The 22442-nt window shown below is 32.7% G+C and overlaps 1 protein-coding gene across 13 annotated transcripts in view; it reads right to left on the minus strand.

Annotated features, from left to right (window-relative positions):
• Positions 1 to 5853: 5853 nt before the first annotated feature.
• Positions 5854 to 22442, minus strand: part of LOC108693768 (disks large 1 tumor suppressor protein) — a 678647-nt gene continuing 662058 nt past the window's right edge. For 6 of the 13 annotated variants that reach the window (XM_018202899.1, XM_018202893.1, XM_018202894.1 and 3 more), the window contains 12 exons: positions 17254 to 17467; positions 16669 to 16826; positions 15302 to 15551; positions 14081 to 14183; positions 13403 to 13441; positions 11389 to 11430; positions 10074 to 10190; positions 7911 to 8060; positions 7656 to 7828; positions 7434 to 7543; positions 7261 to 7352; positions 6690 to 6799 (listed from right to left, as the gene is read on the minus strand). In XM_018202899.1, coding sequence (XP_018058388.1) covers positions 6690 to 6799; positions 7261 to 7352; positions 7434 to 7543; positions 7656 to 7828; positions 7911 to 8060; positions 10074 to 10190; positions 11389 to 11430; positions 13403 to 13441; positions 14081 to 14183; positions 15302 to 15551; positions 16669 to 16826; positions 17254 to 17467 — 1558 coding nt within the window. Of the gene's footprint in view, positions 6800 to 7260; positions 7353 to 7433; positions 7544 to 7655; positions 7829 to 7910; positions 8061 to 10073; positions 10191 to 11388; positions 11431 to 13402; positions 13442 to 14080; positions 14184 to 15301; positions 15552 to 16668; positions 16827 to 17253; positions 17468 to 22442 lie in introns of all 13 variants that reach the window. The other 7 variants (XM_018202901.1, XM_018202896.1, XM_018202887.1 and 4 more) reach the window with 6 other exon arrangements.

A 22442-nucleotide genomic window follows, 5' to 3' on the forward strand; every position in this document is an offset into this window, starting at 1 on the left:
CAGAAGTTTGTTAATGTAACGTTTATAAGCGAATGAAAAGAGGGAGACATGTTGTTTTGTGGGTGATTAAGGCGACGGGAAAACGAATTCTTTGAGAGTAGATTTTCTCAATCGTCGAACCAAGTCTCGGAATAGTAATAATAAAAATAATAATAACGTAAATAGTAATAATTATATTAAGAGTGCGAGAAAACATAGCTGTCATACCAGATATATTTTTATCTCGTACGTGGCTTCAAGAAGTTTCTCTGTTTTTAAGGGACTTCTCTCCGAGATTTGTAGAATTAAAATGCGCGCTTGTGTGCGTTAATATTAATTTTCCTCTTTGAACTATTACCGAACGCGTCATTGGAAGAGTCAAGAATGTAACATAATTACTATCGCGAACGATAACGTTACCACAGTTTAGTCTTTGTTTTTTCCTTATGTTATAAAAGAGTTGTATATTATACATGCGAGTTATATTTATGAAATGTGTTAATTGACCATTCGAATAGGTGCTTGAAACGCTAAATGAGTTGAATTTCAATTCATTGAGTTCAGAATATTTGATCCATTAAGAAGACATCGTCACACATATTAAAGGTGCATATCTGTTGTCTAGTTCTATTTTTAGTATTTCACTATTTTTAATATTCTGTGTTGCATATACAGTTGTATATGTATATTTGTATGTATATCTATATATATATGTATATATGTTATATATACATATATGTATATATATATATATATGTTATATATACATTATATATACATTACAATATGTATATAAGTACATAATATATATATATACAAATATACGTATAATTATATGGAGCTGTGTGTACATAATATACACAAAAAAATCAACTTTTAATTTATACAAGTTCTTTGTTTTTGAACAGCTTCCATTGTGTGTAGCGATTAATTTTAATTTGAATAAAATATAGATTCAGCAGGTGTCAATGGCTCAATTTTTGTAATATGGGAAGTGCAATTCGCGAAATAAATTTTTGTTTCGTTGATGGTCTAATTGTAAATATATGATTATTTCTAAGAGTTTAGAAAAGATAGATAATTACTTTGAAGGACTAAAGCGGCCAAAAAATGCCGTTTGAAAACGCTCACTGTGCAATAATATATCCATTTTTTACACTTTGTCTTCAAATTATTTCTGTTTTTGTGATTATACCAGGATAATGTTAATGCGTCATATCGACGATCGGAGACTCGCTAACAAAAGAACCTCTAAAATTAAGAAGAGAACTTTGTATAGAGTACAAGAAAATGCAATTAAGTATAATAAATAAAGAAAGAGTCAAATGGAAAAATATCTAATAAAATTTTTTTAATTGTTATTGTAACTAATTCGATACATAGAATTTTGAGAATTAAAGAAGAGATAAATCAGCGAGTTTCGATCATCAAAGCGATGCCGTGTTTGATTAAAGCAATTTAGGAATGCAAATTTTATATAAGAAAGGTGAGAAATTATTTTAAACTTGGACGGAACCAATTCGGGGAAAATATATCGATTGTACTTATTGTCTCGCGACGTTCCTGTATTGATTTTTGGACGGACGAAGATATTAGCGTATGTGTAGAAATGAGATGAGAAAAAAAGGATGCGGCCAGATAGCTCAGTTTCGTTTAGGATGCTTAGAAATGCTGTAAAACGCGTTTATTTTAACGCCATGTGCAGCACAGAGATTTCAATCGTTATAATCAGTCTCAGGGAAAAATCCACGTGTATTCTTGAAAATAACTTGGTAGTGTACTGACTACAGATGCGTATGCCAATGCGTGTGTTCGTGCAAGCGACGCGTATCAGTGCGTATGAGTGTATAGTAGCTAGTTGAAGAAAAAAAATCCCATTACAAGGGATAATTAATTAATATCGTTAATATTATTGATATAATTAATGAAAGAACGATTTTATCGAAGTATGTAAAAATTTAGTTAGATATTGATTTGAAAATAATTTCGTTAAGATTATCAAAATAATGATATAGGATGTTTAAACCGATTGGAGAATGTCAGAACTTTTGCAGTATTGTCATCAGCTCAAGGGAACATGAGTATCTAGATGTATTAAAATAAACTATAATTTTGTGAAGTTTTTTGTAGAAAAACGAAAAGAGATAAAGAAGTCGGGTTTATTTCACCGTAAAGAGTATATTTTTTTTCTTTGTCATTTAAATTTTATTAAAAAGTAATAAAAATGGGGATGTTAACGTTTTCTTATAAAGCTTGTTTTAAAAAATATTTGCTAACTCACTTCCACAAAATTCATCTAAAAACAAAACGACATAAACTTTAAAGTTGAAACATAAATATAATATTTGACGTAACTGTTTTTCGAAATATTGAACAAAATAACAGCTAGTCAAATATCAATTTTTTAATCAAAAATTTTGTTTATTTTTTGATTGCGGATAAAAAACGGAGCATCATTTTTAAAAATCCTATGTCAAAAACCAGTTTTGAATGTCTAGAAAAAGTGATTAAAAATCGGTCAAGCCATTTTCAAGATATAATAATCATACATTTTCAAAAGCATGTCGAAAAAAAATGCGTTTAAAGTTTTACATTTATAATGACCTATTCCACACAGGACCATAAAACAAATCTTTTGCTGCTCGAAGGCTTGATGAAGATTATTTTGGGTATACGTATAATTGTTTAGCGCGCTCGACTATAATTTTGTGTAACTTTTCTGTTTCTTGTTGGACTGATTTATAATTACAGTACAGGAATGTTCTTTAAGATATCAAACTTTAAAAATATATGAAAAGTTTGATTTTTTGAATCCTAGGTACCTATGACTCCGTAAGAGTTCTATTATTTTAATTATTTTAATAATAATGAAATATTTTTAGATCTCTGTGTATCTGTAAATTTGTAAAAACTTTAGCAAAATCGTTCCTTTCATTTAATTAATATTGAGTGATATTAATTAATGTTGATGCGACGCGATTTGTTGCGCAAGCGACAGCGTGCACTCGGGCAACTCCTTATAATTTTTATTTAATAAACGATGTCAAGTGGATAGGGGCGCGGTTACATTTTGCCGATTGTATATACATATTTTCAGAAAGGAAAAATGAAATAAAGATAAAGAGGAGTGAAACGCAGAAAAATTACTTTTCTGTCTGACAGAATGATAAGAATCCGTGGTATGTACGTACTGTATCTTTTATTCTTAAGTAGTTAAAATGTAAGTAGACCGCGGTATTTGTTCATAATAGCATATACTATTTGTGTATAATATAAAACATTAATCGATTTAGTCACGTTGTATGACATGAATTAAGTATGTATATATGTTGCGACTACTAGAAATATTATTTACTATTATACTATAGTACTCCGCTATTACTACCGCAACTATAGCTACTATCAATACTGCTGCTGCTGCTGCTGCTACTACTACTACTACTACTACTACTACTACTACTACTACTACTATTACTATTACTACTACTACTACTACTACTATTATTACTATTATTACTACTACTACTACCACTATTACTATTATTACTACTACTATTATCATCTATGACTACGCGCTTTTTTATTGTACCATATATACATAGTAGTTAAACGATGGATGTAAATTTTCTTAGTCGTGTAACATTCACACAACGCCTCTCCCTTCTATTGCCCTCCTTGTATTTATATATTAAAAAAAAAAAACTTCTAAATGTGTTAATGCTGCTGCTTTAATGCGGATAAAGAAAAACAGAAGTTATATACAAATATATATTTTATTTCAGAGATTTAGTTCGAAACAACGTTGAAGCTGATGAACAAATTAGAGTCTTACTGTGATTCGTGTAAAGAGGAAATCGTTATTATTGTCATTGCCGTAGTCGTTACAAGCGAGTCATGATGGACCCGACGAATAACTTTCTAAATGAAGAAAAAAATATTTGTGATTTTTTTTCGCTAATAACAATAACGAGTTATCCAATCGATGTAATAAAAACGAGTATTTTTACTGAAACTCTTATTCCTATTCACTAACCCCAATCACTTAGTCGCTAAAACCAGCTAAAACACTGAACATACATATTAAATATATAACAAGATTTTAATTTTTTTATGTATAATAAGATGCAATATTAAAAATGATAATTAACTTTTAAATTTAAAATTGATTTTGAAGATACGTTATACCAAATAAATTGTCACTTACAAATATGTGAGCAATTAATTTTTTAATAAAATATTCTTTTACTTTTATCAAAATATTAATTATAATTTCTGTATCCTCTAAATAAAAATAAGGAATGAAAAAGAAGGATGGGGATACCAAACTACAGTAATAAAATTGGTAAAACGTTTATTAACTATTTAAAAACGATGAAACAAGGTGAACATGAGATTGACAATTTAATAAGTAATATTATTAAATAGACTATAGAGGTGTATAATAGGTATCTGCGGTAATTATTCTCTTTATATACGGTCTTTTACATCGAGACAGACATCTTTCAACTCGGCGAAGCCAGGCCTTCTGTCCTTCAGGCACAAGCCGAAGCTCGTCGCTTCGTACCTCATTCTATCTCGTATGATATAATCGCGCTTAATAATAATCTAGAACTCGCGATATAGGAAAAAAATAGCCCGAAAGCGTGTCCGCGCAATATTATTGTTCCTCGCGAGTGAACGTTACTACGAAATAAGGAAAAGGAAACGTTCGGCTCTATTCCAGGCGACAGAAGTGATCGTCGCGTGTTGCGTCCAAATATGTTGGCTCATCATCATCGTCATCATCATTATCATCATCATCGCCATTGTCTTTCGTCATCGCGACTCGTATTTCCATATCACGACAACAATGCGGCTATATTACAATTAAATTACCGTAATAACACCTCGTGTTTGCAACAATTCGATTTCCCGCTCGTGTTTCATTGAGAGAATCAATTATCGTACCTTCTCGCGCATGATTAATGCTACGGAAACGGAAGGAGCAAGCGGACAAAGCATCATGCATAGTGCACGCGATCGCGAGCTCGTAGCGCGATGAATAAGTGAAGGCCAAGCGATGGGATATTTTTTTTTTATTGAGTTTTATTCAGGATGCGAATTTATTGATGAAGAATCTTCGCTTATTATTCGGTGAATGCAGTTCTCATTCTATGATAGAACTCAATTGGCCGTATCTGCGTCTTCTTTTCTTTTTGTATCGTTACAATCGTAGTTTTGTCCATTCGCACCTTTCGCGATTCGCCTATAGAAATCGTAAGTACATTAACGAACATGATTTTCTCTTCTTTTTTTTCCTTTCAGCCGGATACATTGAAGATCTCGTGCAAGCTAGATCAACAACAACTGCTGGATCTGATGCCAAGAATTATATCTTAAGATACGAAGGAGCAGCATACATCTACGCTCGCGCTGAAGCTTTATGAAAGCGCGAATGATCGGCATGAAAAATTTTTTTATCTCTTCACGATGCTGAGTGATCATCATGTATCTGAAAAAAAAGCCGACGCGCGTGAAAGAAAAGCCTTGCCAGGCTCGTCTTTCCTCCCTCTATCTCTTCTTCTTCGACTCTTATCTTTACCTACTACGCCTTTCCGTCTCGATACACGCGAGTATATTAATATATATATTTACAATAATACCTACTATAATAATAATTTAGTAGTGATATTTAAATTACAATAATATTTTTTGCTCTTTCTCTTTCTCACTCTCTTTCTCTCGTTTTTCTTTTCTCTCCTCGCATCGCCCACTCCACAAATATAATGTTGCACATAACCCAATTACTGGCTTAGTCATCTAGCTGTACAAAACATTATATATCGTTATGTGTATCTAGCATCTAAAGATTTGTCCTGTGAGGCTTCTCTTCTCTTTTTTTCTGCTTTTTTTACTGTTTCTTTTAATCCTGTGAGGTTCATTAACACATACACAACGTCGCTGGGAGAGCTACGGTTTTTTCTCTTATCCGTGATTCCCCCGTTTTTTCGAATTGAGTTCGTCGAATTCGCTCGACGTTCTCGACGCGCTAATTGCGCTTAAGTACATTAAAAAATACCGTGCCCGAGTATGACCGAAAAAGCGTTCGCATTTCGTAGCTGATAGTTCAGTCGAATTCGAGAGAACTCTTCCAAATTGCCCACAAATTCGGTTTCGGCATACGCCGAGCTAATCTTCTCGAGCAATTGTACATACATACAACGCCTCTAAATTCTTTCGCGAGGTTAATTAATAAAATTAGGGACGATCACACACACGAATAATCGACGATCATGCGATAAAAGTTACGAATTTCTCTCCGTCATTTTTTATCAGAAATATCAGTCACGATAAAATTCAACACGATGAGCACGCCCGAATGCTTAGTTTTCCTCATTTCCCTCTTAACAATCTTTTATTAGATTTTGAACTTAGAGGAGAATAAATCACGTCCCGATTGACTTTATCAATTCTCCGCAGGGAAATCGTTGGTGATATCGTGTGTCCTATCGTCTTTAAGTATTCTTTCGGCTTAAATTCTCTGCGGCGATTTACATGTGTTACGCGTCTTAAGTAGGGACTTTGTGCTACATGGATATGGGATACGGGAGGGAAGAAGGAATTAGGAAAGGGTGTTAGAGCATCACTTAATCGTATTTATCGTGAATAACGTGTCGCCTCGGCGGCAGGGTCCAGGCGTTGGGCCCATGCTGAGCGTGGGGGGCAGGACGTCACAGCTGCTGGTCTCTGCAGGGAACCCAGATGTTCGGTCCTGATTGCTCGGAGATGACCTCCTTCACTTTCACGTAAATTTCCTCGGGAGTGTCTCCTTGAACGACGGCTACAAATAAATAGCGATTTAATCATCGCGATAAGAATATTTTAATTGCGCCAAATACTAATTTCTCTCATGATTTTTTCAGATTTTAATTGATTTTAATTTTAATAAGTTGCATTACGTTTAGAGTATTTGCAACAATTACAATATAAGCATTTTAATAATTAAAAAAATCATAAATAATAAAAATAGTTTACTTGAATTTTATTTGTTAAAATCGATAGTAAGATTAGAATAGGATCACTTATGTAAATATATCAAGTGAGAAAAACGTCAATTACAGTCAAAGTTAGGTGGAATATAATATATATCTATATGTACATTTAAATAAATTTATCTCAGCTATATAATATGACTATGCATCGATTGCTTCCGGATTTACAGTAACACAATCAAACTGAAATATTAATCCCCTTAAATTATAAAATTGAATTTAATAAAAAGTCTTGTAAATGTAAACGTACCAGTAAAATATTCACCAAATTCTTGTTCCATCTTGAGAGCACGCTCGTACGTCTTCTTCGCTTGCTCTTCGGTCATCCTCTTATTCATCTCCCTGTAAAATTACGAGTGCTAGATTTAGCAAAATAAATAACAATAAAATCTGTGCGTATTAAAGATCGATTATTGAACTTACATAACAGACTCCACCGATTTCGGCTTAATGAAGATGGCAATAGGATAAAGTTGTGCTACTTGTAACCTCTTGATAGCATTCCCACTCACATCAAGAATGCAGTGCTTGCCCTATAAAAGTAACAATTACAAACCTTTTTGGTGATTTCTCATCAATATAATACAATGTGACGTAAGTAAAGTGTATAAAAAGTCGATTCTATGTTACTAAAATTATGCGTACCTTTTCAGCCACTTCTCGTACAGACGCAACGGATGTTCCGTAAAGATTATCATTATATTGTCCGGCCTCTATGAACAAATGATTTTGTATGTCCCTCTCCATTTGTTCCCTCGACGCCACGAAATGATAATCTCGTCCGTCCACTTCATATTCTCTTCTACTCCTAGTTGTGTCTGCAGGCAAATGCGCAAAAATTGATATACAGCTCCATAAGAAAAACTCTATTGTTGATCATTCAATTGTCGAGCAACTCACGTGGAACACAGCTGCCAAATTTATCAGGGAATTCGGAGATGAGATCATCATTGATGCGATCCTTGAGTGGTCCGAGAACGATCACGGGACGCGTATATTGTATCGTCAATTGTTGCACAGCCTCGTACGAAAGCACGTTCTCTTCACTACCTGCAATCGTTTAATCAAATGTATATTCACGATTCAGCGACGCGCTTCCGAAGACTCGATAGAGGCCTCATCATCATTACAAGCAATCTCGCAATCTCCTCCGAACCTTTGGCGCACAAGTCCGTCCACTCAGATATAACAGAGAAAAATAAAAAGCGATAACATTCATTCAAGAAGAGGATAAACACGACCCGAATGGCTCTCCTTCCGAAAGATAGGCTCCGATGACGATCTCCGATGATGTCATTGATTAATTGACAATTCCACGAAACGGACGCGGGACAATGTTACACACAGAGCGATATGCGTTCGTCGGAGCCACTTGAAACAATATCTGGCTGATGACTCGATAGATCAGTCATGTCCAGTGACAACTGTCCTTCAACTGTCTCAAGCGGACTCCGGCTCTTAGTTCTATTGGCATTTCGGACAAGTACACATTTCTCTCGTCGGACGAGTCACGAGCATGCTCTCAGCGTTCGGGCGAAATTGAAAGCAGGAGGAAAGCTGTACCTCTTAATGACTAAAAAATTTAAGCGATCCAGGAACGTTAGAGGTGCATAAGTGGCGATAGTATATATAGCGACTATAAACCAATACTTGGCTAAAGAAAGAAAGAAAGAAAAATAGAGAGGAAGAGAAAGAGACAGACAGAGAAAAGTTAGTTATTAGTTCTCCATTTGTAATCAATACCGCGCGCTGCTAACACATGTTACGAACTCAATATTAATGTGGCCATGTCGTTTCTTCTCGGGTTTCAATTGCGATAATCGAATACGTGGTCCGAAACTTTCGCACGTGAGGAAGAGGAGCAATGTTCAGCGCGACGAGAAGAAGTGACACAATTTTTTTCGTCTATTTGAGCGTTCTAATTGCGTTCTGCTGCTGTTAATGTCTACAGGATCGAGGAAGAGGAGGAAGAGAGTGGAAAAGAAAAGAAAAACGAGAAAATATAGGGTGATAGCAGCATGTTGCGCAACGTCTCAATTGTACGCGGAACGCGTCTCGTCAGTAATTTATCGCGAAGAGAAGCCGAAGAAAATTAACGGATGTCGAAGGAGACAGACGTTTCTCGATTGGTGCCTTAAACCGGTGTATTGTACTCGCGATTGCTTTTCAATTTCGATCGTGAATTTTATCGTTGGAAAATAAAAGAGTGAAAAATTGAAGAGATCGACGGATGGTTGTGTAACTCGCCACGTTACACATCGTAAAGATAATGTAAAATCGATAATAGCGGAAACACGATGAGAATACTGACACATTATCTTTCTCCACTGTCAAATTATATTTATCTTATGCAACCGCGGCAGTATTTAAACGATTTCTGCGACTTTGACCTACATCTAGAGATCTTCAAATAGAAATTGGATACCGTTTAGATTTCTACAAGACAATTTCCAATTAGCGCGCTATATTTTTCAGGATGCTTAAGAATAAAAATTTATTGGTGACTCAAATTTATACAAAGGACATACAAAGAATAGACACACATTTATTTTTACATTTTGCCGAGGAGAACTCTAAAGAGAATCGAAATGATAATTAATTACATCACTAATTATGGAATACAGGAGTAATAAAAAAAATGTCTTACTTTGTTACTTTGCGTACTGATTACCGTACTCTCATTCGTCCTGTTTCTATTATTGGTTTAAAAATAAGATAGAATGAGATAGATATCTAAGTCCTGAGAAATGTGGCAAACCAAACGTACAGTGTCCAATCTCTTACTTGAGAATCTCTACCCACGATAAATTCGCGTAAGAGCGGAAGATATTAATGGAAGATCAGAAAATATCAAGGATCGTTAGCTGACACATGGATTGCAAACAACGTCATTCGGTTATTCTACACGAATTTTTTTTCTTTTTTTAAAGATAATCACCCGTTGACAGGGTTTGACAATCGTCTGTGATCTGCGTTAGTTTCCTAGAGAAACAAATCGGCTCTTTGTGTGCGCGCATCGCGCTCACACTACGGTTCACACATTTGCTCTCGGCTACGACTTACTAAGCTCGTCATTGGGCTCGTCGCCCTCCTTTTCCAGATAAACTAATGTGAGTTCTTCCATATACGGCAGCTGAACGCGAAACAAAATTTCTCTACTCCCTGTAGCGCAAGATAAATCTTGAATAAATAAGAAAAGAAAAAGATCAAAATAAAGAGAGATAGAAGGGCAATAATGTTAATGGTGATGAATGAGAGGTGAATGATGGACGACGACGGAGGAAGAGTAGCGGACAATCAAGGTCCTAAAATGAGATTCTAAAAGAGTCGTATGCGAAATTTCATCGATAGACAAAAGCGCTTGTGACAAAAGCTCTCGATATATAATCACGTTTCACGTTCAATTCGAAATCATATTGTGCAAAATTGCAAATATTGTCTCTATTTTAAATATTATATAATAAATTCTGTTTTAATTCATACATAGAGACATAGGAAAATAAAAAAACGTACTTTTTATGTTAATTTACATTCTTAACATCTTGTATCGTATTATTCTTTATCAATTATTCTATTGTATATTAATATTGTGTATTAATAGATGCAGGTTATCTATATATTCTTTAGGCTTGAATAAATTTATATATATGCTTTAACTGCACGAACATCATCATTATTAACTAATGAAGATTTCGAGTTGACCTTTTCATCTCGTATGAATATGCATACTTCCATTGAAACAAAACAATAGATATGCTATACTGCCCATGACGTATAATAAAGGCTGACATCATATATTTGGTTGCTGAATTATTGCTGACAAATGAATGCAAGCGTGATCGATATCTCTCGCAAGGATGGTAGACGAATAAAGGGATGAGATTTTCGATCAGAACGTTTCACAAATACTATAATTATAAATTTTGGAGCGTCATTGTTGTATAATTGCAACAAATTTGAGCCTGCTATGCTGAATTCTCTATGTATGTGAATGTTAACATAAGCACTTATTTTATGTTAAATAATATCGCAAGAAGTAATGAACATTAACGTGATAATGAATACTAACATAATTCTTGTACTAATATTAATTATATTAATTATATTAATAATATTAATCTATTCGAGCACTTGTGTAATTGCGAAACAATATCGTGATCGAAATTATCGCGCGTGGCTGACCCAGGCAATACGATCTCTTCAGTGTGAGGAAAAATATATAGGAGAGATATATTGTACGTGTATAGAAAGAGAGAGGAAAAAGAAAACTAGAGAGAGAGAGAGAGAGAGAGAGAGAGAGAGAGAGGAGGGGAAGAGGAACTAAAGATAGCGAGATAGAAAGTGTAGGAATGAAGAGAGAAGAGAGAGACATGATTACCTTCAGTGTTAGTGTCGTCCTGGGTGTAGCACAGCATGAATGCTAGAACATAACAAGTTGAATACATTTCAGTATACGTTGCGTACTAAATAAGCGACCGTTAATTATCGCTAGAATTAATTAGAAGCGCTATAGATTTTCAGAGAAACTCTCTCCTACTGTGCGCGCGCGATTCCAATGCTACGCACGGGATGGATTCGATGGGCCATGATGCGAATGTGTTTGTAGATTCGAGAAGCGACACGTGAATTTGAATCGTCCGAATTATTCTTTTCTTCAAAATGGTTGTTATAATTAAATATCATCATAACTAAATATTTCGTGAAGAATGTAAATTCCTAGTGGAATAATCACGGAATGTTCGTACGTTATGTGTTGCATGTTATTTGTGGAAACATTACGTTGAAGAGGTACTCGTAGTAAGCGTAGTTTGTATCAAAGTGTTTTTTTTTTTTATGACATCGATAAATAATCGTTAAAGTCTCGCTCGCTATGAACACTCATGCTTGAGAAAAACATCGCGTAACATAAAGAAAAAAAACAATATCAGCTGTGTGTACAACTCAAGATTGTAACACTCTTTCTTTCGCCGTCAGCTAAGTGGTGGGTATCTTCTCGTTTATTACGATGTCAAATATCGAATCGCGTATTATGTCATTCGAAAAGATTTCTTCTCAATCTAACATGATGAGAATACGACGTACATGCATCTAGTACTTCAAATCACAATTTTTTTTTCGGTTTTATCAATCCGAAGGTATTATCTGAATGCATCTGATGGAGGATGATGTGCTTCGTGACATGATCTTTGAGATGAATGGGATGCGTGTTTACCATGTCAATTATCCTTTGGTGGAAGAAAGTAAAAAAAGAAAAAGAGAAAGAGAGAATGTAAACTACTACTGTCTGAGAGGAACATTGCTCTACCGTGCTGGACCGTTTCTACGGATTATCAGTGAACCTCTAATAATGAAAAGCCGAAAGTTAGAAGCGGAGTCGAGAGCGTAGATAAGAGCGTGTCGGGATGTTAGTCTAGAGACTCTGCACGAAGCAGAAAAGTTCAAGGTGCAGCGTGCATGCGCAAGCGAGGTCGAAGGACGCAAATGAAGCTACTACGGCTATTAAATGATGCACGATGGTTCTCCGCAAGCGACATCGCGCACATTGCAACATTGTGAAATTCAATCTAGACTAAAACTCGATTTCGATTCGAGACAAAGCCAATTACATTAAAAATAAATACTGTAAACAAACAATTTTTTATTATAATCAAATAAGATCATGCATTCTCAATTTTCTTTCGATCGTTATACATTAACAATTTTCACTTCACTGTACGAAAAAAATGATTTTGTTCTAAAAATTTTTTGCTAAATACGGATCTAACAATATTTTATTGGATTATGGAAATATTTATAAAACTCAAGTATTTATGTGTGATAAATAATACTGTAAAAAATTTTAATATTACAACAACCACCTTGAGTATCACACAATTATTTTGTAGTTCAACAAAATTATTTTCAGATCTGTATTTAGCTAAAGTTTAGATATGTCCATAAAATGGTTTTTTTCGATTTTTTCGATTATGAATAAACAATTAGAACAAAAATATTTCTTTAAATTATACACGGAAAGAACAGTTTGCTAAAGTACATAAAAGTTTAACTAGTATCTTGATCTGAAAATTTTGTTAGGCTATCAAAATAATTACATAAAATGCTGAAGCATTAACGACGCTGCAAAAAGTTTTAACATTCTAGTAATCAGATTGAGCATTCTACATAATTATTTTGATCGTCTAAATTATTTTGTGTCTAGTTAAATTTTTAGACATTTCAGCAAAATTTTTGTAATTATTCTTTAATTCAATATATCACTAAAATTTCGTCTCAACTCTCGTATTTTAGCATTTGGATTTTAAAGCTTGCGTCACTGTTGATGTCATTGCATATGAAAAATGGCGAAAGCGCATATTTACAGAGCTTATTACATGTCTAATTAAGATACTTACGGGTGGGATCGTTCTCATTCTCAGGTGTGGTGGGCGTTCCTACACAAGCAGGCAAAACAAAACACATGTCACGTTTTCACATTGTAAAACACACAAGCTCATTCGGGGACTTGGGCGTGTCTGATCGGGGCTCATCGCATCGAAAGTTGGGACTTTATCAATGATTTTATTTGCTTGAATTTTCGATTTTTACACGGAAAATCATATTATACATCGATTTTGGTAACAATTCTTTTTATAATTGTGCGTTATGAAATCATGAAGAATTCATTTTTACAACAATAATTATGAAAGAAATTGTATATACATTAAGTAATTAGGTGAATACTGATAATCGTAGAAAAACGCGAAAAGTTGCTTTACTAGAAGAAGAATTTTCTATTGTTACATTTTGTACATTATAATGTCCTCAGATGAACTTTCCGAATTTGCTGCAGAACGTAGAATTATCAATAAAATTATTAATTATTAATAAAAATTGAACCCATCGATTGCGAAGACTGCGGCCTGAGGCTTGAGGGTGAGGAATAACTTCATAATTCAGCGGTTAAATCGTACGATATAAGTATAGGCAAATACATATGGCGAGTAAAACATTAAAACACAGTAAATATGGATCAGAACATGCACAGAACGTGCAGGAGGGGAAAAGAGAACAATCACATTCTAGACACTCACGTTCCTGATCGGAGCCATCCTCGGACTTATCGTCTTTGCTCTTCATGAAGGGAAACTTCCTGCTAAACGAGAAGTTCTTCTTCTTCCGGTCAAGAGTTGATTGCTGAAATTAACAAGTTTTCTATGATCAACAAATCATAAATCTCATAATTTTGTACATCAATAAATTCATTTCATGAGAAATAATTTTATCAAATTCTAATCTTTGAAGAAAATAAAGTATTATAAAAACAGAAGTAACGTTTGTGTAGAAATCTGAAAGCATTAAACTACATGATAATTTTTGTATAAAATTGAACAAATTTTTAATAAAAACGTTAGATTTGCAATCTTCTAAAATAAATTAATTTTGTTTATAATTTCTCTTTGTTATCATTTTTGAAGAAATTGGATTCTTTTAGAGAGAAAACATTACAACTGAAACATTTGCCATGCAAATTTGAAATTAATTCTTTGGCCTTATCAAATTTGCAGGTTGAAATGGTCATACGGTTATTGATTGCGATAAATATTTAATTAAACATCTCTCCTCGTTGAGTAAATGAAATAGTGTCGAATGGACACGTATTTTCGATTACGCACATTATCCAAACGAGATTACGAATTATTTTGCATCGCGAAAATGTTGCGAAACCGTAGTTTATGCTGCAAAGAAACTTCATCAAAAATTTTCCTTAATTTAAGATAATGAAATAATGTCAATCAATTCTTTTATCACTTTGATCATGTACTATCGGAATTATTTAAAATGAATTCCGATAGGAATTATTCAATTATTCTCTAGATTTTTATTTTATTTTCTAGGGATAACGAAATAATTCCAATCAAAATCCATTCTGAACAGTTCTATAATTACTTATAATGCTCAGATTTTATAAAATTTAGTATTTTATCTCGAATAAGCTCAAAATAAGAAATCAAATTTATAATTAATATAAAAAAATATCGAGATAAAATTTTAAAGATAAAAAAAGGTTAAAACAACTACATTTTTCTAAAATAATACATAATGATTAAAATAATTTTTATGCCGTATATGCAAATTTCATTGATATTTCTATAAATACGAGTTGTTACTTCGATTTTTAACAAAAGAGAAAATTTTTTTCCGCTATATTTGTATAATCACCCCAAATAATAATAATAATAATTCATGATTTTTCGTTATTTTCGGAAAAATTAGGATCTTCGAGAAATTCCCATTTCACATTCCCAACTCACTTTATCAAGAATGACTGGCATGTGTCCCTGGAACTTGACAGAACGGTCCCTGGCACGCTGCTTACGTTCCCATCGCCTGCGCGAGGGAATTATACCCAGACCTTCTTCCTCGCCTTGTGGAGTGACTCTTCTTGCCTGCCACCATTCGTCGTCGCTAGCGTTCGTCACGTGCAAGATTTCGCCATAACGGAACGCCAAGCCGCGGCTCGGTAGACCATCGTCTTTATTGGGATCGTAATCGAACAACGCTCTTTCGGGAAGAAAATATTATCATATTTACCTTCATATTTTACACAAATTATTTATTTATACGCGAAGCTATTGTGTTAATTAAATGTCGTGGCTTATTTCGAGCTTATAATTAGACTGATTAAATTAATAGAATTATCATAAGAATATAAATACTACATAATATTCTAAATACAATTAATAAAATAATAAAAAAATACAAACGTTTCGACTTACAAAGCCTTCTTCAGTGTCATTCTTTTTATTTTATGTAATCTATCTTAACACATTTTGACATTCGAATTTTATATAAATTGATACATCACCACTGATGGTTTTTTTTTTTAATATTTCATTACATGCGATATTTAATTGGTTTGTTTATTTAATAACGTATTTTTGTTTTGTACACTGAAAAAGACTTTGTAAGTCAAAACGTTTATATTTTTATATTATTTTATTAAATATTTAGAATATTTACATTCTTATGCTAATTGTATTAATTTAAAGTCAATCTAATTATAAGCTCGAAATAAGCCACGACTCTGTTTAATTTGTTATGAAAATATACGAGAGAGAGAGAGAGAGAGAGAGAGAGAAAATATTTTCACTTTAATTTTAATTAAATGTGTTTCCGAAAGTAATCATTTTTTTACATAAATGATCACTGAGGATGCTTTAAGTGATTCAAGTTTCATTTAAAATCACTATTAATATATTGTATATTATTAATTGTTTTTCGTTTTGTTGACATTTTAACATTATGAATTTATTCACGATTTTCTTAAAAAGTATCTAAGTAGAAAAACAAATAAAATAAACATACTAATGAATAAAGTCAAAAAAATAGCTGACATTTTTTAGAAAAAAAATTTTATTCATAAAAAAATAAAAATTTTAATTAATACAACGCTATTTTATTACAAATTTTTGATGAAATTGATATTTAGAGATTCGAATAGTCATTAAAAAAGAAAGAAAATATGCATAAAAAGAAAAAGGACAATATTCATATAATTCATATTTTTTCGCCGTGATATAAAAACATCAGATAACTAATCCCGGTTTAAACGGTTTTGAAATTGGAACCCTATACGACAAATGATTGAGGCGAAAAATAATCGCAAAAGTATAATTACCTCACGTAGAGTGATTTCTTCTGAGAGGTCCTCATGAGGGTGCCTGTCATTACATTCTGTTGTGAGATTTGTTGTTTAAGATCCTGGATCTTCGCCTCAAATCTATTATAGTCCTCCGGTTTGTATTGCACCACGATTGTCACTGTTTGACCAGTACCCTGAATACACGTAAACAAAACAAAATCCATATCCATTATTTTCGATTAATCGCTTTTGAAATTTTGAAATTTTTTGAAGAAAGTAACTTATAAATACTACCTAATATCAAAATTATTATTTATGTAATCAGCATTCTTCAATATTTAATATTTTAATTCAAATTTCGGTTAACAAGAGAAATTTCATAATACATTTTTTTTTAACGGATTATAATTTTTTACCGAAGCTAAAAAGTGCTTTCCAAAAAGAGACACAGATGATAGTGCAACACAGTGAATCATTAGATTCTTATTGTTTGCCAATGTTAAACAAAGATGAAATGATCACTGTGTTATACTATGTCTGTTGTAAAAAGCACTAAACTGAATTATGACTGAATTATGTAATTTTATTTAAATAATAACAAAGCAAAGCCGAAGATCTCACCTTGAGAGCCGCGGCAGCCTCCTCGTGAGTGGCGGTTCGGAGATTGATACCATTAACGCTCAATATTTGATCACCTCTGCGTAATTCACCGCTGAGATCAGCTGGACCTCCGGCTAGAATGAACGAGATGAAGATGCCTTCACCATCTTCACCACCAACGATGTTAAAGCCCAGACCAGGAGAGCCCTTATTCAATACAACGGTTCGAACTTCCCTAAAAAAAAGAAGATGGACCACATTTAACATTAATAATATTCTTAGAAATGTAAAATTGCTGCAGCAATTATTATTAATGACTGGATAATGTATGTGCATTTCTATGATTATGTAAATTGATTAATTTCTGCTGCCTCAAGAGCACCGAGGAGATAAATTAATTTATAAATATTTATAAATCATAGACAAGCGTGGATATTCTCAATTTAAGATTTATGTATTGCGTGTCAACGTACTTGCATTTTAATCACGAATTAAAATGCAAATTTTCGCCACGATTCTTATAGGCACGATTATCACGTTAACTAGAAGACCGGTCGGGAAATTCATGCCGTCATGTCACGCAGTTTTCGTAAATTTAAAATCTACTTCGCCATAACGAGAAACATAATGCGAGGACTTGCGCGAATGATGGTATCCTAATTATGTACTAAACTATCCCGCTCAAATATATCTTTGTACGGTCGGACGAAATAAATTTCGGTGAAGAAATTTGAGAATTTCATTAAAATAACGTTAAAGATCGACGAGTACATTCAATATTACAAATTGCACCAAGGCACAATTAATCTCGAAATCAAACTTTAAATATGAAATTTGTATTGCATAGATTTTCTGTAGAGAACAAAAATGTCGAAATTTCTCAATGTGGCCCATTATCTAGTTTTATAAGAAAACACATCGCACGTATACGAATTAATTATATTCGATATTGCTGTCTACTTTTTACTTTTGCTTATTTTTTTAATATTCTACTTTTATCATTGAGTCTTCTCAGAGCTTCATCATTTATGTGTACTATGTTATCTTTTGTATTTTTTTTCGTCTTTCAGCTTTGTAATTAACTATGTTATACATTGCAATAAAGATTATTATTATTATTATTACTGTTATTTAAAAAAGGGAGGATAAAAGTCTGTATTCATAATCGGTTCTTGTTTAAAATTGTATAATCTTAAGTATAATCTTAAAACATCAAACCAATTACAGAGCCGTATTAGTATCTTAAAAATAAAATCTTATTACCTAAGATGATTTTAAAAGAGCTATGAATAGCGACCAACCAAAAATGTGATCACAAAGATCATTTATTTTAAAAGGCCATTAAAATCTTCTTTCACATAGTCGCTTTTTGATATCAACAGTAAATGTCAACAGTTCAACAATGACGATCATAAACGAATTTGTGTATGGCATGAGTATGACGCAAAAGCGTGTCGATCAATGAAACGTCCTACGTAAGCGCTTACGCATCCAGGCAACCAAGTCGGTGGGATATCCTCACACACATACATATGTGTTTACGCCCTTGCACATATGCATATACGCAGGCATAAACAAACTGAAGAAATCAATTCATGGAGGCTACTAACACACGGACTAGAAAAAATCCCTCAGCCATTCTCTGTTAGTTTTACTATGTTCGATGATAATAAAGTAAGAAGATAATTTTTCAAACGTGACATTTGCGTTATGCTTTTATCGCTGTTCAAAAGCTCTTTATTAATGGACATGTTTCCTATGGATCGTTAGGTATTCATTAAAAGACCGCATTAAATATAGAAAATTGGATCCCGATGAAATAAATTTTCACATATGCTGTAGCTTATAATATGATGAACAAAAATATACATGATTCAAATAATGAATCCTTAAACTGTGATGTATCAAAAGTGTAAAACTTGTGTTTAGAAAGCACCTTTGATATATAACATTTTGTTTGACTATAATATTTGATAGATGATGATATCACAGCTCAGAAATTATCCATTGCTGAGCCTGTGTCTCTGCGACAACTTTTGCTCAAGACATTATAAACCACATCATATATGAAAACTGACTATTTCATCGGGATCTAATTTTTTTCATATAATTAGTAAACCTCACACTAACTGTATGCAAAATTGGGTCTCGATGAAATAAATCAGTTTTCACATATAATGTAGACTTTCACTTATAATAAGATGTCATAGACATAAGATTCAATAATAGATAGTTTTTTAGCTATGGTTTATTAAAGGTGCTCTGCAAACACAAATTTTACATTTTTATATACCTGTAGAGCTCAAGAATTAGCAATTATTGAGCTGTACAGGTATTTTGAGCTATGTATAGTTTTGATTCACCACATATAAATTACAATACCACATATAAATTACAATATATATAAAAACCGACTCATTCATCGAAATCCAATTTTCTATATAATTAGTGCGGAGTCTTTTCGAGGGACGAAATTATGAAGATTGCACGTCATCACCATCGTCGAGTTGTATGGTACGTAACATGAATTCCTGTTAGTGACCTGTATGCAACCACTCGACGACGGCTTTCTCTTGCTCATGTTAACGAAGACCTCGAATTAACGGTTGGTGCGCTGCCACCGGGAACACAAATTAAGTTCATGTTACCAGCTCGCGAGAGACAACCATCCGAGCTGTTCGCATTCGCTCTTCACTTATCTTAATGGATGCAATTCGCTCTTGTTGCACACGTGTGATAAGTACTCGATACTCGGAATATTACTTATATGTATAAAATGTAATCGTGTTTCGCATAGATCAAACATTACAATCATTATTAACATATTATTTTCATAAAATTCTACTGACATTTAAAAATATTTAATAGAATATTAATATTTTAAAATATAAAAAAATATATTATTATGTTTCATTAAAAATAAAAATGATAATATATGCACTTTAGTATTAATTTTTGTATCATTATGTGCGTGAAAAAGTGGCTCGTACTTTTAGCGTGAATATCAATGAGTTTTGCTAGCAATAAAAAGAATGACATCCTACAAAAGAGATCGGATAGTCTGACACGTCTCAGGAAAACTTTGACATTATCGTCCATTTATTGTCGATAGATCGAAACGACCCAACGTTCCAATTCTCATTTATAACACATTTCTTCGCTTCTATTGTAACATATTAGTAATAAAAGAATAACAATCGTGACATTAAATTTAACAATTGTTTTTTATTATCATTAAAAAATGTAAAAAAAACCTATCCAGATAACTTTATCTTCAATATAATTTTTCTAATAATAATTTCTTCTCTTCGCGGCAAACGCAACATCTTTTATAATGAAGTTCGAGATTTTCGTGTGCCAGTATATATAATTGCAGAGCTTTTTCCGTTCAAGATTCACTATTTATTATTTGTTAATGACTCTACATATATCGATAATAAAAAATATTTATAAAAAAAAATCTGATTGTGGAAGAATGTTTCTATATATGAAAGGAATAATGAGTAAAGTAAAATATAATTTTTTTATCACGTCTATTTATTGGGTCGGTAATTGATGCAGTTGTCGAATTGGTCCATCCACCAGATTTTCGAGATCCTCCGTCGCGATTGGCTCACGCTAAACGGGGATTACGTGTCTCTGCGTGGTGGAGAAGTGCGCGCCGGATGTGCGTAGACGTTCGCAGCATATGTTTCCGCCAGTTAAACACGTGCATTGACGTTGACGCGTGTCACTAACTAGTCATGTCCGCGGCACGGATATGTGCACGTATTACGGATCGTATTATCATGTGCTCTCGATTCGAGGCTTTAATTATACCTATTCGCATTATTTCCAATGCGTGCCGACTCCCTTTCGCGGGTGTGTCGTTGCAGGAAACGGATTTTCCATATCGCGATATTGCGCAATACGTAAAAGAGAAGTATATCCTGCGCTCGTAAATACTTTACGACGATAATCATGAGACAACTTGAAACGTTTCTGCAGTTAAGGAATTTGACTGGTTCTTGTAATGCAGTAATATTATCTAATGTCCACGAGAACGATTCAAAATCATAAGTTAATATTATATCGATTTAATATTAATATAATTGACAATATAATATCGTCAAGTACTATTTTATCGTAAATATCTATAATATATTAAGATATGTCATAATAATATGTTATATGGATAGACGTAAAAATTATTTATAAAAATATACATCGAGATAGAAATAACAAATATAAAAACAAATAAAAACCTTGAGAATGAAGTACGAAAATAATCTACTAAACAAATTGTTTTCAAAAGATATTCAGCTTTCCATTTTGTAAATCCTTTGTATGGATTTTATGTCCATTTCTAACAATGTAGATTAATCTCGATTTTTATTTATTCTTTCCTAATTTTTAGAACTAGAAAAAGATAAAAAGTAAGTTAAATTAAAATTAATCTATATTGATAGAAACGAGTAACATATCATAGAGAATTAAAGTACTTATGATTGTACGATTGGACCATTCGTGTGTTGCATTTCTTTTCTTTAAAATACTAGGAACATTTTACTAAATAATGTTTTTTACTCCTTTTTTCCACACATATCCTTATAAATACTTTCTAAAGATGTTAAAGTATACGTAAGAATAGTTTAATAATTTTTGTACATTTGTAAAAGTGATAAAAATTAGTCCAAATACGAAAGATTCATCGTATAATAAAGAATAGAACACGAAAAATCATCACGTGAACTTGTAAGGATTAAATATCAATGTTATAGATAACTCGGATTGAATATCTATATAAAAGCGGAATTTAAAGCGGATGTTCAAATCAGAGTTGCCATTCAATATACGCTTCATCGAGTCTTCACGTACACAATCGTGAACATGTATTCAAAAATTAATACTGATCAATATTGAAAATATACGAAACTAAACGAAAATATACGAAACTAAATATACGAAAATAAACGAAACTAATACATATGAAAATTACATAAAAAATTATCAGTGCTTCGAATTGTCAAGATATCGAAGATTCTATATTTTTGCAATCTTGCAAAGAATTTAGCTTGCAAAATGGAAAGCTAAAGACGCTTGAAAAACAATTAATTCATAAATTTACGTTTATTAAGAATTCTTTCATTGAATTCAAGCTAATTACGTCAAGTTTTGCAATTCTGAAACGCTATATATAAATGGTATATATATATATATATATATATATA

Source organism: Atta colombica, unplaced genomic scaffold, assembly GCF_001594045.1.
Source record: "Atta colombica isolate Treedump-2 unplaced genomic scaffold, Acol1.0 scaffold97, whole genome shotgun sequence".
Classification (NCBI taxonomy): domain Eukaryota; kingdom Metazoa; phylum Arthropoda; class Insecta; order Hymenoptera; family Formicidae; genus Atta; species Atta colombica.